Here is a 15,448-nt window from a genome sequence, read left to right as displayed (position 1 = left end):
TATAGAATCATTGTAGTGAATATTGCATTGTTAGGCAATTTAATTTTCATTATTAGTTTTTAGACAACTAATCCAAATCAGGAAAAAATGGTAAAGAAGCAAACTCTGAATTCATTCATAAGAAGTAAGCCCAGATTTCCCTCCCATTTGAGAATTAGATGGTCAGAAGAACAATACCTTTAGCTATAACTAATCTGGAGGAATCCCATTTGTATGAAAATTCAAAGCAACTTAATGAGAAAGGGGCATAGTGAGAACTGTCCTGCATAAGCTTGAAGGCTCAGTGCCTTGCAATTTCCAGTGAGTCTCTTGCAATCTGAGTTTTTATCAGCAGTGAACAACTCAGTGTTTTTCACTTCCTGCAATGGAAAGAAACTATCTACGAAAGACATGAAGTACTAGAGTTGAGATTTACCGATTAGAGTTGATTTACGGATAACAGTCCTAGATTTCCAGAAATCTTCAATGTAGAAATCAGACATTTTGTATATATATGTATATATATTTTTTCCTCTTGCTAACCACGTTGAACAGAAAGGGGAAGAAGGAATAAAAGATTGCTAAGGAAATGTTTTTCATTGTAGGGAAGGCAGAGAACTCCAGCATTTCTTATTTGGCAGGGCAGTTACATTTTCCTGTGGTTTTGGGTGAACATAGTTTAAAAGGAAGAAGTAAATTACAAATAATCACTTCTGTCTTTCCTTTCATCTCTTTTTTGTTATTATTTCCTAGGAAATTATTGTGAAAATTATAACCAAGAAACTGGGAGAGAAATATCATAAGAAAAAGGCTATTGTTAAGGTAAGGACATGCAATTATGAATGGAATTTGTGAAAAAAGCTTGGGTCACTGAGTGAAGCTATTTTGGTATTTCTTGAAAATCAAGTCCTAGTAGCAGAAGTATTGTGTCTAAAATTCTTGATTATTCCATGAAATGGAAGCTGAATTCATGATTGTTGGAGAAATATTTCTTTTTCTTCCGTAGTTTATACTCAACGTTGATCTGTTTTCTTACTAGGACAGATTGTATGTATGAAGTCCCGTCAGCAACTCCTTAAAACCTCAGCATGCATGCCTTGCTTGTCAGTAAAATGTATTTTATTTTTTAATGATAGGCCATATATTAAAAGTAATGGCAAAAACTGCAATTACTTTTACACCAGCCTAATAATTATGCTGTCAGAGGTCTTATGAGGACTTCTTGTGTTTTGCTTGAGAGACTGTCTTTTGGCTACTCTGGGATTTTATTTATTTTTATTTTTATTTTTATTTCTGAGACAGCGTCTGGCTCTGTTGCCCAGGCTGGAGTACAGTGATGCGATCTCGGCTCATTGCAACCATTGCCTCCCAGGTTCAAGTGATTCTCCTGCCTCAGCCTCCCGAGTAGCTGGGATTACAGGCGCCCACCACCACACCTGGCTAACTTTTGTATTTTTAGTAGAGACGGGGTTTCACCAAGTCGGCCGGGCTGGTCTCAAACTCCTGACCTCAGGTGATCCACCTGCCTCAGCCTCCCAAAGTACTGGGATTACAGGTGTGAGCCACCGCACCTGGCCTACTCTGAGATTTTAAAGTTTGTATCAGTATTCTAGGCCTTTTCTCCCTTTTTGCCTTTCCTAAATTTAGTTTTATTCTAGCACCCAGCCTTGTGCATGCCTATTGCCCTTCTTCCACTGTACATTAAGCTAGGCAATACTACCCCTCTTGTTAGATTTCTTAAAGTCTTATTCCAGGACCACCAATCTGTTATTCTTTCCAGATGAAAACCTTTACTAAGCTTTGAATTGAGTTCTTTATTGAGAACCATAGACTGGGAAATCATGTATGCAATCTAGAAAATTGTCATTTGTAGAAGGAGTTGCTCTTTCTTTTGATTGATATTTTATTTGTCTTCATTTCTCTTGCTTTTGACCTTTTAAATGAGTGTGCACATATTCTATTATGAAAGTGTTCATTTTACATGACAGGAAGTAATTGACAAATATACGGCTGTTGTAAAGATGATTGATTCTGGAGACAAGCTGAAACTTGACCAGACTCATTTAGAGACAGTAATTCCAGCACCAGGTAAATCTGTTTGCAGACCATTTAATACATATGCCATCAAAATGAGCGGTTCCATTTTTAAACCACTGTATTTTGACAGTACTTGATGGTTGTAGTTATTTTTCTGTCTTGGCGACATTAACTGCCAGGGTAACTCATCTCTGATTGGATTCAAGGGCATTGTAGTTTACTGGCTCTCTGATGAAGCTGTTTTGTGGCATCAATGGATTTTCCTTTCCTGGAATACTTTTTTTTTTTTTTTCCTGGAGCAAAACGTAGACATATATGGATAGCATTTGTTATATTAGGCTTATGGTTATAGGTTGAGAATCTCTCATCTGAAATGCCTGGACCAGAAGTGTTTCCAATTTTGGATTTTGGAATTTGCATATACATAATTGGATATCTTAGGATTGGAACCCATGTCTTAACATGAAATTGATTTATGTTTTATTTTATTTTTATTTATTTATTTATTTTTGAGACACAGTTTCACTCTGTCACCCAGGCTGGAGTGTAGTGGCACGATCTTGACTCACTGCAACCTCCACCTCTCGGGTCAAGCAGTTTTCCTGCCTTAGCCTCCCAAGTAGCTGGGACTACAGGCATGCATCGCCACATCTGGCTAATTTTTGTATTTTTAGTAAAGATGGGGCTTCACCATGTTGGCTAGGCTGGTCTCAAACTCCTGACCTCAAGTGATCCACCCACCTCAGCCTCCCAAAGGGCTGGAATTACAGGTGTGAGCCACCGTACTCATCCTCATTTATGTTTTATATACACCTTACACACATAGCCTGAAGGTAATTTTATACAATATTTTAAGTAATTTTGATTGCATCTTGACAGTGACCTGTCACAGGAGGTCAGGTGTGGAATTTTCCACTTGTGGCATGATGTCAGCACTCAAAAGATTTTAGATTTTGGAGCTTTTCAAATTTTCAGATTAGGAATGTTCAATCTGTAATGTATTTGTTTAGCTCTCTGTGATAGTCAAGTGAAAGTCTGTGTTATTTTGCTTTTTTTCCCCTTAGGTGTCTTTGCCTTTTGGAAACTTATCCGTATCTGAGTACAAACACTACTTTGACCAGGTTGTTTACCTCTGACTCAAAATCTTCCTGGGGGTGTCATTGCCAATGTAGTGATAACATCAGTCTCTGGAACTTCCAATTATCATATTCTTTATTCTTTTTCCCCCTAAAGTAAAAATTCTTTTTACAGATTAGAAAAATTTGTGTTAGCTTTATTGTGGTAGAATTGATGTACAATAAATCACACATATGTAAAGTATACAATTTGATAAGTTTGAACATGTGCCTACTTCCATAAAACCATCACTACAATCAAGATGATGAATAGATCCCCTAATTTCCCTCTCTAATGCCTCCCTCCTCCCTTTTGCTCCTGCATCCTCTGTCTTCCTCGGCATCTGCTGACATGCTTTCTGTCACTATAGTTCAGTTCATATTTTTCTAGAATTTTATATAAATTAAGTTTCTATAAATATAAATGTATCCTGTTTTCTGGTCTGGCTACTTTCACTCAGCATAATTATTTTGGATTCACCTATGTGGTGAAATGTATCTGTAGTTCATTCTTTTTTCTTGCTGTATGTCATTGTATGGATATGCAGTATTCTCCCCTTATCCTATACCTTCCAAGACCACCAGTGAATGCCTGAAACCATGGATAATACCAAACACTACATATACTATGTTTTTTTCTACATACATACCTATAATAAAGTTTAACTTATGAATTAGGCACAGTAAAACATTGAGAATAATAACTAATAATAAAATAGAGCAATTATAATAATATACTATAATAAAAGTTACGTGAATGTGGTCTCTTTCTCTCAAAATATTTTATTGTACTGTACACACCTATTTTTGGACCATGCTGAGAGTAACCAGAACCTGGGATAAGGGCGGACTGCTGTACCACTTCGTTTATCCAGTTATCTATTGATAGACATTTGGCTTATTTACAGCTTTTGGCTGTTAAAAATAAAACTACTGTGAACATATATGTACAAAGCTTCGTGTGGATATCTGGTTTCTTTTTTCTTGGGTAAATACATAGAATGGCTCAGTCACGTGTTAGGTATAAGTTTAAATTTTTGTAAAACTGCCAAACCATCTTATGAATTTTGCAAAGAGACAAAGTAAGCTAAATTTTCTCTGATTACTTCTGGACTCTGAACATTTTCTCCAAGTACCTTATATTCTTTGCAGTCTTAAAGTAAAACATATATATTCCTTTAACAAATAATTGGGGGAAAAATGAGAAGTCTTTAGAATGTTCGAGTAGTGGAAGTATCCATACACTGCACTAAAATACTACACACTTCTTAAATGATTGACAACTTCTAAGAAAAAGAGTTTTGTTTTTTATTATGTTTATTTGGTGTAGTACATTTTGCTGTAACAAGTTAGAAGAAAAGTGGAGATATTTCTTCACATTAATTTTTATATTCTTTTCCATCATAGGAAAAAGAATTCTAGTTTTAAATGGAGGTTACAGAGGAAATGAAGGTACCCTAGAATCCATCAATGAGAAGACTTTTTCAGCTACTATCGTCATTGAAACTGTAAGTTTGTTTACACAAAGACAGAAATTTCAAAATGCTTTAAAAATGTGCCATAGTTCTTTTTAATTGGATTGTTATTTATTTTAGAATTTGAGTTTTTTGTTAGCCTTCTATTCTATTTGGAAATCTGTAAGCTTATTTTCTCCAGTGACTCTGCCATTGCTAAAGTATTTTATTTTCTGATTACAAAAGAAATGTGTACTCATGCATAAAACCCAAAAAAAATTTAATATAAATAATTATAAAAATTAATCATAATCCCCCAGCCAATCTTGGTGTATAACAGGTACAGTTTTATATCCATTTTCCCCCTTATATCGAATATAAAACTCAATTTGGCATAGTAAAGTTAGTGGGGGAAGTAGACTCATTGTCAAGAGGGAGGGAACCACAGAGGTCAACCACTTTTTAAAATGTCTTCCCTTTTTTCATAAAGGATTTAAGGTAGCAGAGATCAATACAGTAATTTAAAGAACTCTGACTTACAAATAAAGTTGGTTATTGACTTAGAACTGATATTTCACTGACCGGTCTGTGAGTGAGGTCTGAGATACCTTCAGAAAGAAAGTTTCCTTTTAGAACTCTGAACTACTGCACTGCATATCTTTGATGCTAAACAAAAGAATTTTTCATCTCCAGTACAGTCAATTTTAGCATCTCTGGGGGAGCTTGGGAGTAATAGATCACTTAGAGAGTTTAATGAAAGTTTAGACTCTTCAAAACATTGCACATAATTGCCAAATTTTATTTGTTCTCTTGGGGAGTTTATAGGCCCCCTAAGCCCATGGACCTGTGAGAGAATTTGTGTCTAGGAAGGTTTTCTGGAAAAACCATTTAGGTCCTTATTTGAGAGAATTCTCATTTCAGTAAATCAAGCTTTTCTTTTCTTTTTTTTTCTGATCCTGACAATGCTAACGTAGAAACTGTTACTCGCTAACTGTTACTAATGTAAACTAAGGGGAAAAAAGGGAAAAAGGACTCTTACTTGGCATTGAGGAACATGTCAGTCTGACTAAATTAGCAGATTGACTTTTAACAAAAGACTAGATTTTCTCTGACTCTGTCAGCATAAGGCAATAGAAAATCCAGTATTTCCTTGACAACTTGCTTATCCTTCCCTTATTTCTTTTTTTTTTTTTTTTTTGTATGGACCATGCATGAAACTTACCTTATTAATTTCATAGTGCTATCAAATGCAGATCCTGTTTCATGTTTTCATCTCAGGGAAACACAAAACAACTGATTACTGTTGAGGCTATGTTGAGTTCCATCTCGATACCTTTGGTTCGCAGGTTGTGTCCATTCATCAAAAGCTAATTTCTCACCTTCTGCACTGTAGACCCAGTTTCATCTTATGTACTGAGGTAGAACTTAGGAGCAAATCCGTGTGAAAAGCCTTTCTATTTGATTGCAAAACAACATGTACTTGTTTTAGAAGAGGGAATCTACCAGCTGGGCATGGTGGCTCATGCCTATAATTCCAGCACTTTGGGAGGCCGAGGCGGACGGATCACCTGAGGTCAGGAGTTCGAGACCAGCCTGGCCAACATGGAGAAACCCCCGTCTCCACTAAAAATACAAAAATTAGCTGGGCGCAGTGGCAAATGCCTGAAGTCCCAGCTTGGCAGACTGAGGCAGGGGAATCGCTTGAACCTGGGAGGCAGAGGTTGCAGTGAGCCGAGATTGTGCCACTTACTACAGCCTGGGTGACAGTGAGACTCCGTTTCAAAAAAAAAAGGGGAATCTATCTCCTAATTTTTTTTCTTTTCTTCAGCCTGTCCTCATTAAAAAAAAAAAATCTCTGTATGTGCATATGTCATCACACTTTGCAAGTGGTTATTTTTATCATTTCTGGCACCTTAAGTTTTCATGTCATTGATAATATTTGAAATTTATGCATATATCAAGCAGATTTTTAACATCCAATAAATCGTTCCTAAATAGCCTCAGCTTTTTAGCTATTTGCCCTATAAGCCCAAATGTCTGGCTCCCTTCTTATTCTCCAGATTTATGGTACTTATCAGAAAAATATAATTAACCATAGACCGTTAAACATGATAATGAAAAATCCAACCTAGGTTATACTTTATCTGGGAACTTAATTCCTTTAAATATGATAATTATTTGTTGTTAAGGGAAGCAGTAAAAAGATGTTAAAATCTCAGTTCTAGGGTTAGAGTCATCATCATTGTCATCATCATTATCATCATCATCATCATGTTATATTTTGCAAGGGAGAGGATTAACTGTCAAATTTTATTTTTATTTTATTTTAATTTATTTATTTTCAAGACAGAGTCTCGCTCTGTCGCCCAGGCTGGAGTGCAATGGCGCGATCTCAGCTCACTGCAACCTCTGCCTCTGGGTTCAAGAAATTCTTCTGATCCAGTCTGCCAAGTAGCTGGGATTACAGGTGTGTGCCACCACACCCAGCTGATTTTTATATTTTTAGTAGCAATAGGGTTTTACCATGTTGGTCAGGCTGGTCTCAAACTCCTGACCTCAGGTGATCCACCTGCCTCGGCCTCCCAAAGTGCTGGGATCACAGACGTGAGCACTGCGTCCGACCCAACTCTCAAATTTTAAACAAAAGATTAAATAATAATTAGAGTTGAAAATTATTGAGCTCTCATATTAAATTCCAGGTCTAGTCACTTTGTATGAAATAACTCATTTATATTTCCCAACAACCCAATCATACAGACATTACTGTTATTTCCACTAGGAGATAATAAGGCACAGAGAGGAAACTGAAGGACAGAGAGGTTAAATCAATTGTTGAAAGTGAGGTTTGAACTTGGGGAGTATAGGTCCACAGCCCATATTCTTAGCCTCTGTGTTCCCAGGTTATGTCCGCTTTTGTGATAGAAAATATCTTTCATTAATTAAGTTTTCCTCTTTCCCTTTTTGTTCGATATGAAAGAAGAAAATAAATTTAAAGTTGGACTCTTTTTTATAATCTAGACCAGTGTAACTATCACAGCCAACCTAGACAAACATGTTTGAGTATCTGTAATGCTTACAAAATGATATTTCCTATAAAAAAAGAAAACCCCAAATGGACAATGGCACAAACATGATAGAAGTTAACATTTCACTCTAAAAACCCCAAATGGGTATTTCTGATCAGGGAACTCTTTTCTAAGTGGCGATTTATGAACCCAGGGTCCTTCCAGCTAGTGGCTGTACTGCCCTGAAGTGGCATCTCCAGTTGCCATGTCTGTGTGCATTGGGCAGGCAAAAGGAGCTTGGCAGATTGTGTGTCGAGGATAGCATGTCTGGACCATCACTTCTGTTTGCTTCCATGGGCTAGAGCTCCATGCATAGCCACAGCTAACCACAAGGGAGGTAGGAAATTAGCTATTTATCCAGGAAGCAGAGGAGATACTGAACAGCTAGTAGGTCTCTGCCACAATATCTATTGATAACGTATGTCAGATGTCACAGAAGAAAATACGGTAGTTCTTAATGAGAATGCCATAGATTATTCTTAAAATTCATAGATGTATACAAATGTTAACTACCTTAATGGTATTTTAGGGATACGGAAAAGGCAAATTTGTGTCCATAAGTATGGTGTCATTTTTTTGTCTTTTAGGAATGTGTGTTTTTAACCTTCTTTTAAATTATTTTAATTTGTAGGGCCCTTTAAAAGGACGCAGAGTTGAAGGAATTCAATATGAAGACATTTCTAAACTTGCCTGAGTTTGAAAATTTGTTAACAATCCATTAAAATCTTAAAGCATCAAATTGGTGTTCGCCAAGGCATTATGAGACTCTACTGTGTTAGGGTATTCTTTTGTATAAAAGAAACAGGTTTTTGAAAATATTACTGTATAGTTGTTCAGCTAACCTTTGAGAACAATTTAATTATGTCTCATGAAGTATCAAAACGATGTAATTTTGTCCTTGTTATTTTTGTTTCCTTTGTAATTTACTTGATGAATTTATATCTTCATTAAAGAATGTTATTATAAAGTGTTTTATATATGACAATTTAGAATCATGTAATTGGAGGAAATCCTTCATACACTCTATATTTTCAGTAGTAGAGTAGTAAAGTTGAACTATAAGTGTAATTAAATTTTAAACATCAAACTATAAATATAGAAGCAGCTTTATTATGGTCATAATCCGTATACCATACAGATCACACATTTAAAATATACATACAATGCAGCGGGTTTTAGTACTTTGCAGAGTTGTGCAACCATCGCCACTGTGTGATTTTAAAACACTTTCATACTTCAAAATGAAACCCTGTAACAGTCAATCGCTATTTTTCCCCTCTGCCCTAGCCCTAGGCAGCCACTAATGTACTTTCCGTCTGTATGGATTTGCCATTTCTGGACATTCCTTATAAATGGAATCATGTAATATGTGATCTTTTATGACTGGCTTCTTACATTTAGCATCATGTTTTCAAGGTTTATCCATGTGGTGGCATGTAGGCGTGCTTCATTTCTTTTTATGGCTGCGTAATATTCCACTGTATGGACGTACCATATTTTGTTTATCCATTCATCACTTGATAAACATTTGGATTGTTTCTACTTTTTGGCTATTGTGAATAATGCTGCCATGATCATCCATTTACAGGATTTTATGTGAACAGAAGCTTTCGATTCTGCCAAACTCTTCCAGGGCAGCTATACCATTTTACAGTTCTACCAGCAATGTTGGACTATATGGTTTTATTTGTTTTTAATTTTTTTACTTTTAGAGACAGGGTCCCACTGTGTTGCCCAGGCTGCTCTCAAACTCCTGGGCTCAAGTGATCCTCCTGCCTCAGCCTCCCAAAGTGCTAGGATTGCAGGCATGAGCCACGGCACCCTGCCTAACGATATAGTTTGAAATAAGTAGGGCAGTATATTATTAGGAAATGCAAAATACAGGAAACCCACACTTGCCTGTGCCAAAGGATAAGCGAAGGGATATTTATAGTGCACATGACTGAAAGGAGCAGACGCTAGCTTCCAAGACAGCGGGACTGGGTGGGAACAGCCTTCCCAGAGCTCGCGCTCTGTCTCTGGCTTCCTGTGCTGGCTCTCTACGTTTACGTTCTTGGGCATTCTAGGTTTACATCTTACCCTTCAGCAGCACCAGGAAGAGAGAGATGATCTATCTTTTCTTTTTCTTTTTTTTTTTAGAGACGGAGTCTCACTCTGTTGCCCAGGCTGGAGTGCAGTAGTGCAATCTTGGCTCACTGCAACCTCCACCTCCCTGGTTCAAGCCATTCTCCTGCCTCATCCTCCTGAGTAGCTGGGACTACAGGCATGCGCCACCGCACCCAGCTAATTTTTGTAATTTTAGTAGAGACGAGGTTTCACCATGTTGGCCAGGATGGTCTCGATCTCTTGACCTTGTGATCTGCCCGCCTCAGCCTCCCAAAGTGCTGGGATTACAGGCATGAGCCACCGCGCCTGGCCTCTTTTTTTTTTCTTTTTTGAGATAGGGTCTTGCTATGTCACCCAGCCTGGAGTGAAGTGGCACAATCATGGCTCACTGCAGCCTCGTCCTCCTGGGCTTAGGTCATTGATTCTCCCACCTCAGCCTCCCGAGTAGCTGGGACTACAGGCATGCACTACCATGCCTGGCTAATTTTTTTTTTTTTTTTTTTTTTATTTTTAGTAAAGACGAGATCTTGCTATGTTGCCCAGGCTGGTCTCAAACTCTTGAGCTCAAACAGTCCTCCTGCCTTGGCCTCCTAAAATATTGTGATTACAGATGTGAGCTACCACGCCTTGCCTGAGTTCATCTTCTACAAGAGTTCAAACAAAAAACAGACCATACCAGGATAATCACTTCAAACATGAGGATGGGAATAAGCTGACGTCAGACACAGGTACGATGCCAACCCCTGGGATATCTCTCTTTAACTGAGAGTCAGGGAGGGCTGATAGCTTCTATTCTCAGAAGGTGGGAGAACATATGCCGTTACAGAAATGTAAGAGGCAGTAAAGAAATACTAATAGGATGATGTCAGTAGCTTTACAGAAAATGTTCTTCAGGGATGAATTAAGGTTTTTCCAAAGTAACCTGACAGCCCATTGTGGAAAGCAGCTGGGTTTTGGGTGTGGGCCGTCTTTAGATCAAATTCTGGCAGTTCTGTTCATTGGCTTTGTAATATTAGAATGTTAATGTTCTTTAATTGCGATGTTTTTAATGTATAAATTGTCAAAATGTTTTTTGGCAGGGTTGATGTGAGACCTAGAGAAAATACATATAAAGCATCAGACATGAAGTCCAGCACATAGTAGGTATTGAATAAATGGCAGTGAGTGGTCATGTCTGGAAACGGAGCCAAGAAGTTGAGCCTGGACTACTAATAATCTGGTCTGAAGAATTTAGAAAAGGAGACTGGTTCTCCCTGATAACAAATAGTGCTGAGTAAAACCTGACAAATTACATATGCCTCCCCCAAATATGTAAGTTTGGAATCAACTCGGTGGTTTTCTTCAGAGAAAAAATGTTTCATGTCTGCCTCCCACATTTAATTCTCCAACGTCTTTCTGAAATTATTTCAGAATGAAATGAGGTAGCCTACTTGAGGTTAAATTCAATGAAAAATATCTGAAGCATAAAAATATGATTATAGACTTGACAGTAGTTTTTTCCCTCTGAGTTTGTAGAGCTTGATAGAGTTTATGCTAAGCAAAATGACTGCAGATAACTAACAACAGGTCTCATATTAGACTTTTATTTTTGAAGCATCATAAGCTATTTTTCTTTTTTTCAAACATAGACTTTACTTTTTAGAGCAGTTTCTGTGGGTTTTGACAAATGTGTAATGACATGTATCTGCCACTGTAGTATCACACAGAACAGTTTCACTGCCCTAGAAGTTTCCTGTGTTCCATCTGTACCCTGTCTCCCCCCAAATCCCTGCTGACCACTGATCTTTTTACTGTCTCCCTTGTTTTGTCTCCATCGAAGATCATATAATTGGAGTCATACAGTGTGTGGCTTTTTCAGATTGGCTTCTTTCACCTAGTAGAACATACGCATGTAAGGTTCCTCCATGTTGTTTTGCTTAGGTTTTTGTGGCTCGATAGCACACTTCATTTTAGCACTGAATAATATTCTGTTGTCTGAAGGCACCACAGTTTATGCACTCACCTACTGAAGGATATCTTGGTTGCTTAATATCTTGGTTGCTTACAAGATTTGGAAATTACGAATAAAGCTGCTACAAACATGTGTGCAGGTTTTTTGTGGATAGATGTTTTCAACTTATTTACATAAAGACCAAAGAGCACAGTTGCTGGATCATATGCCAGGTGTCTTCTGAGAAACTACCAAACTGTCTTCCAGAGTGACTGTACCATTTTGTATTCAAACAAGCAATGAATGAGAGTTCCTGTTGCTCTGCATCTCCACCAGCATTTGATGTTGTCAGTGTTCTGGATTTTGGCCATCCTAATAGGTGTACAATGGAATCTTGTCGTTGCTTTAATTTGCATTTCTTTGATGAAGTATGATGTGGAGCATCTTTTCATGGGCTTATTTGCCACCTGTATATCTTCTTTGGTGAGACGTCTTTCAGGTTTTTTTGCCCATTATTTAATTGGGTTACTCATTTTCTTATTGTTGAATTTTAAGAGTTCTTTGTATATTTCAGTTGTGTTCGTTATCAAATGTGTCTTTTGCAAATATTTTCTCTCAGTCAGTGGCTTGTCTTCTCATTTTGTTTTAAGCTATTCTTTTTTAACAGCTGACTTGAGGTCATATCAAATTGTTGGTTTTGTTGTCCTGAGAGACCAAATTCCCTGTTTTCTTCATTAGAATCTCATTAAATCTCATTTGCTGATTTTTCCTTTGTCTTCTGGTATCTACTTCTAACTGCCTCTCAGTTTCAGTTTTTTCTGACATGATTGCATCAAATTCATTCAGCCAGCATTTATGGAGTGCCTTCAGTAGGTAAGTCATTGTACTAGGTGCTGGAGATATGAGTGAGAAGCAGATAGAGACCCAAGGTATGTGTTATAGGAATTGACAGACAGTGTTCAATGATAATCAGATGAAATGATAGGCCAGTAAGAGAAACTTGATCATGTATAGCAGCTACTTGAAAATCTGCCCTGACTGCTGGGCCTGAGAAACTGTTCACTGATACCAGTATACACCTCAGTTCCTACTTGGGTAAGATGGAATCACAGGATTAGAATATGATCAGCCATTTTTTTTTTTTTTGAGACAGAGTCCCACTCTGTTGACCAGGCTGGAGTGCAGTGGCGCGACCTTGGCTCACTGCAACCTCTGCCTCCTGGGTTTAAGCGATTCTCCTGCCTCAGCGTCCTGAGTAGCTGGGATTACAGGTGCATGCCACCAGGCTCAGCTAATTTTTGTATTTTCAGTAGAGACATGGTTTCGCCACGTTGGTCAGGCTGGTCTCAAACTCCTGACCTCAGGTGATCTGCCTGCCTTGGCCTCCCAAAGTGCCAGGATTACAGGCGTGAGCCATCGCAACCAGCCAGAATACGATCAGCCTTGATTACAAGTTAGTCATTAGGTTGACTGCAGTGACTCTAGAAATGTTAATTAGATAACTGAATAATTATGCCACTTAAGGGAGCCACCCTGGAGGTTTTTGTTTTCTCTTCTGTGGTTATTTTGGGAAAAGTTACCAAGAAGTAGACTCAGCCAGTGTGAAAAAGTGAAGAAAAATAACACTAAGTTCTTATAGCATACAAGCATCTCTATGTGCCTAGATGGCCGGGTAATTTTTACTTTGATTTTACTGGGCCTTTGGAGTCACATATCTCCTTCAGTTGGGATGAGGCTAAAGAGAAGATGCCACTTGATGGTAGTAAGTGATCCTGTAAAGCTGCAGTTTCTTTTGATAGAACTCTGTTACCGCATATAAATGTACACCCCAAGATTTTCATTATTACTTTTAAGACCACTGTGCACACGTAAAATACTAAGAAGCTAAACTTAATATCTACAGGTAGAAGTTTTAAATTCAAGATTTTAACCAAATAACAGAGTTAATGCTAAAATCTCACTTTTGAAATTTCTGTTGAATATTAGCATTCTAATATTTAATATTTTTCTATTTTTGAAATAGGAAATGGAAAAGAGGCAGTAGATTTTTCAAAAGTGTGTCATAGGTGAGCACTTCTTACAGAAGAAGAAAACTAAGAGGTAGTGCTATTTACCTCCTCAGCACTAAGGTTATCTTTATTTTTATTTATTTTTGTGAAGAGATGGGAGTCTCACTATGTTGCCTAGGCTGGTCTTGAACTCCTGGCCACCAGTGATGCTCCTGCCTTGGCCTCCGAAAGTACTGGGATTATAGGCATGAGGCACCACACCCGGCCAGTAATCTTTAGCTTCTAGAAACAATCACATTTCCTTAAGATTTTGCAATTAGGTTTAGAGGTGCTCACTTGCTTTTTCAAATATGGGTTGGATATGTCCAAAAAAAAGTTTTGCCTCTAAAATGAAAAATGATTTTTACCAGATTACAGAAAGGAAGATGCATAAAGATGTGCCTTTAAAAAGCTTTTTTAAAGTGCAAGTTCTGCAATTTGACTTTTGAAAATACGTTCATTTTAGGAATTGATTTTTTAAGGAAAGTTGTAAACACAGCAAAGCACAGAATTACAGTGGTTCAGACTTGCATCTTAGCACCAAAATCCACTATACAAATGCAGACAGCATAAAGTAACCTAGTTTCGCTTTAAATTTGTTGCTTATTTTATTCTGCCTTGTAAATGTCATTGGCCTTTTGTTAGAACATAATTTACTACTTTATTTGAAATAAAGTCTAAGATTTAGCATGTAAGTGGTATTACTCAGAAATGGTTTAAATGCAAATGAAATAACAGTTCTACCAGGAGTACTAAAAAAGATGCTGTGTTCAAGGTATATTAAATTTGTGTGAAACTTGATTCACAGACACAGAGGGCTTCCAGAGAATTTGGAACTATGATTCAGAATTCATTTAGCAACATTAACAGTGTGTATAATTAGCCATCTGAGGTAACATCCTGAGCGATTTTAAATATGTGCAGAATTTGGGACCAACAAAAACAAGTGGGGCTGGGCATGGTGGCTCACACCTGTAATCCCAGCTACTTGAGAGGCTGAGGCAGGAAGATCACTTGAACCTGGGAGGTGGAGGTTGCAGTGAGCCAAGATTGCGCCACTGTGCTCCAGCCTGGGCAACAAAGCGAGACTCCATCTCAAGGAAAAAAAAAAAAGTGTAAAGCAAATCACCCTCCCTTGTGTGGGTGGGCCTCGTCTAATCAGTCGAAGGCCTGAATAGAACAAAAATGCTGACCTCCCCAAGTCAGAGGGGATTCTCTAGTGTACGGCCTTTGAACTTCATCTGCAGCATCAGCTCTTCCTGCCTGATGGCTTTTGAGCTGGAACACTGGCTCCTCCCTGGGTCTTCTGTACCATCCGCCTACTCTGCAGATTTTGGATTTACAAGCCTCCATAATCACGTTAGCCGGGCGCGGTGGCTCATGCTTGTAATCCCAGCACTTTGGGAGGCCGAGGCGGGTGGATCACGAGGTCAGGAGATCGAGACCACGATGAAACCCCGTCTCTACTAAAAATACAAAAAATTAGCCGGGCGTGGTGGCGGGCGCCTGTAGTCCCAGCTACTCCGAGAGGCTGAGACAGGAGAATGGCGTGAACCCGGGAGGCGGAGCTTGCAGTGAGCCAAGATTGCGCCACTGCACTCCAGCCTGGGCGACAGAGCGAGACTCCGTCTCAAAAAAAACAAAAAACAAAAAACAAAAAACACATGAGCCAATCCTTATTGTAAATCTCCTATGGGTTCTGTTTTTCTGGAGA

At 38.2% G+C, this 15,448-nt stretch overlaps 1 protein-coding gene across 4 annotated transcripts in view; it reads left to right on the top strand.

The window, feature by feature from the left end:
* Positions 1–15,328, top strand: part of KIN (Kin17 DNA and RNA binding protein) — a 39,088-nt gene extending 23,760 nt beyond the window's left edge. Inside the window, exons 10-14 of one of the 4 annotated variants that reach the window (XR_004248032.2) lie at positions 733–801; positions 1,968–2,067; positions 4,539–4,639; positions 10,367–10,484; positions 10,836–15,328. Coding sequence is in view for 2 of the 4 variants with exons in the window: in XM_032151781.2 (XP_032007672.1) it covers positions 733–801; positions 1,968–2,067; positions 4,539–4,705 (336 nt within the window). In the remaining 2 variants the exon portion in view is untranslated. Of the gene's footprint in view, positions 1–732; positions 802–1,967; positions 2,068–4,538; positions 4,897–8,281 lie in introns of those variants that run through there. The other 3 variants (XR_009211067.1, XM_032151847.2, XM_032151781.2) reach the window with 3 other exon arrangements.
* The last annotated feature ends 120 nt before the right edge of the window (positions 15,329–15,448 follow it).

The sequence above is a fragment of the Hylobates moloch genome, unplaced genomic scaffold, assembly GCF_009828535.3.
Source record: "Hylobates moloch isolate HMO894 unplaced genomic scaffold, HMol_V3 SCAFFOLD_2, whole genome shotgun sequence".
Classification (NCBI taxonomy): domain Eukaryota; kingdom Metazoa; phylum Chordata; class Mammalia; order Primates; family Hylobatidae; genus Hylobates; species Hylobates moloch.
Note: the sequence above shows the minus strand (reverse complement) of the source record. Positions and strands in the feature narration are given on the sequence as shown.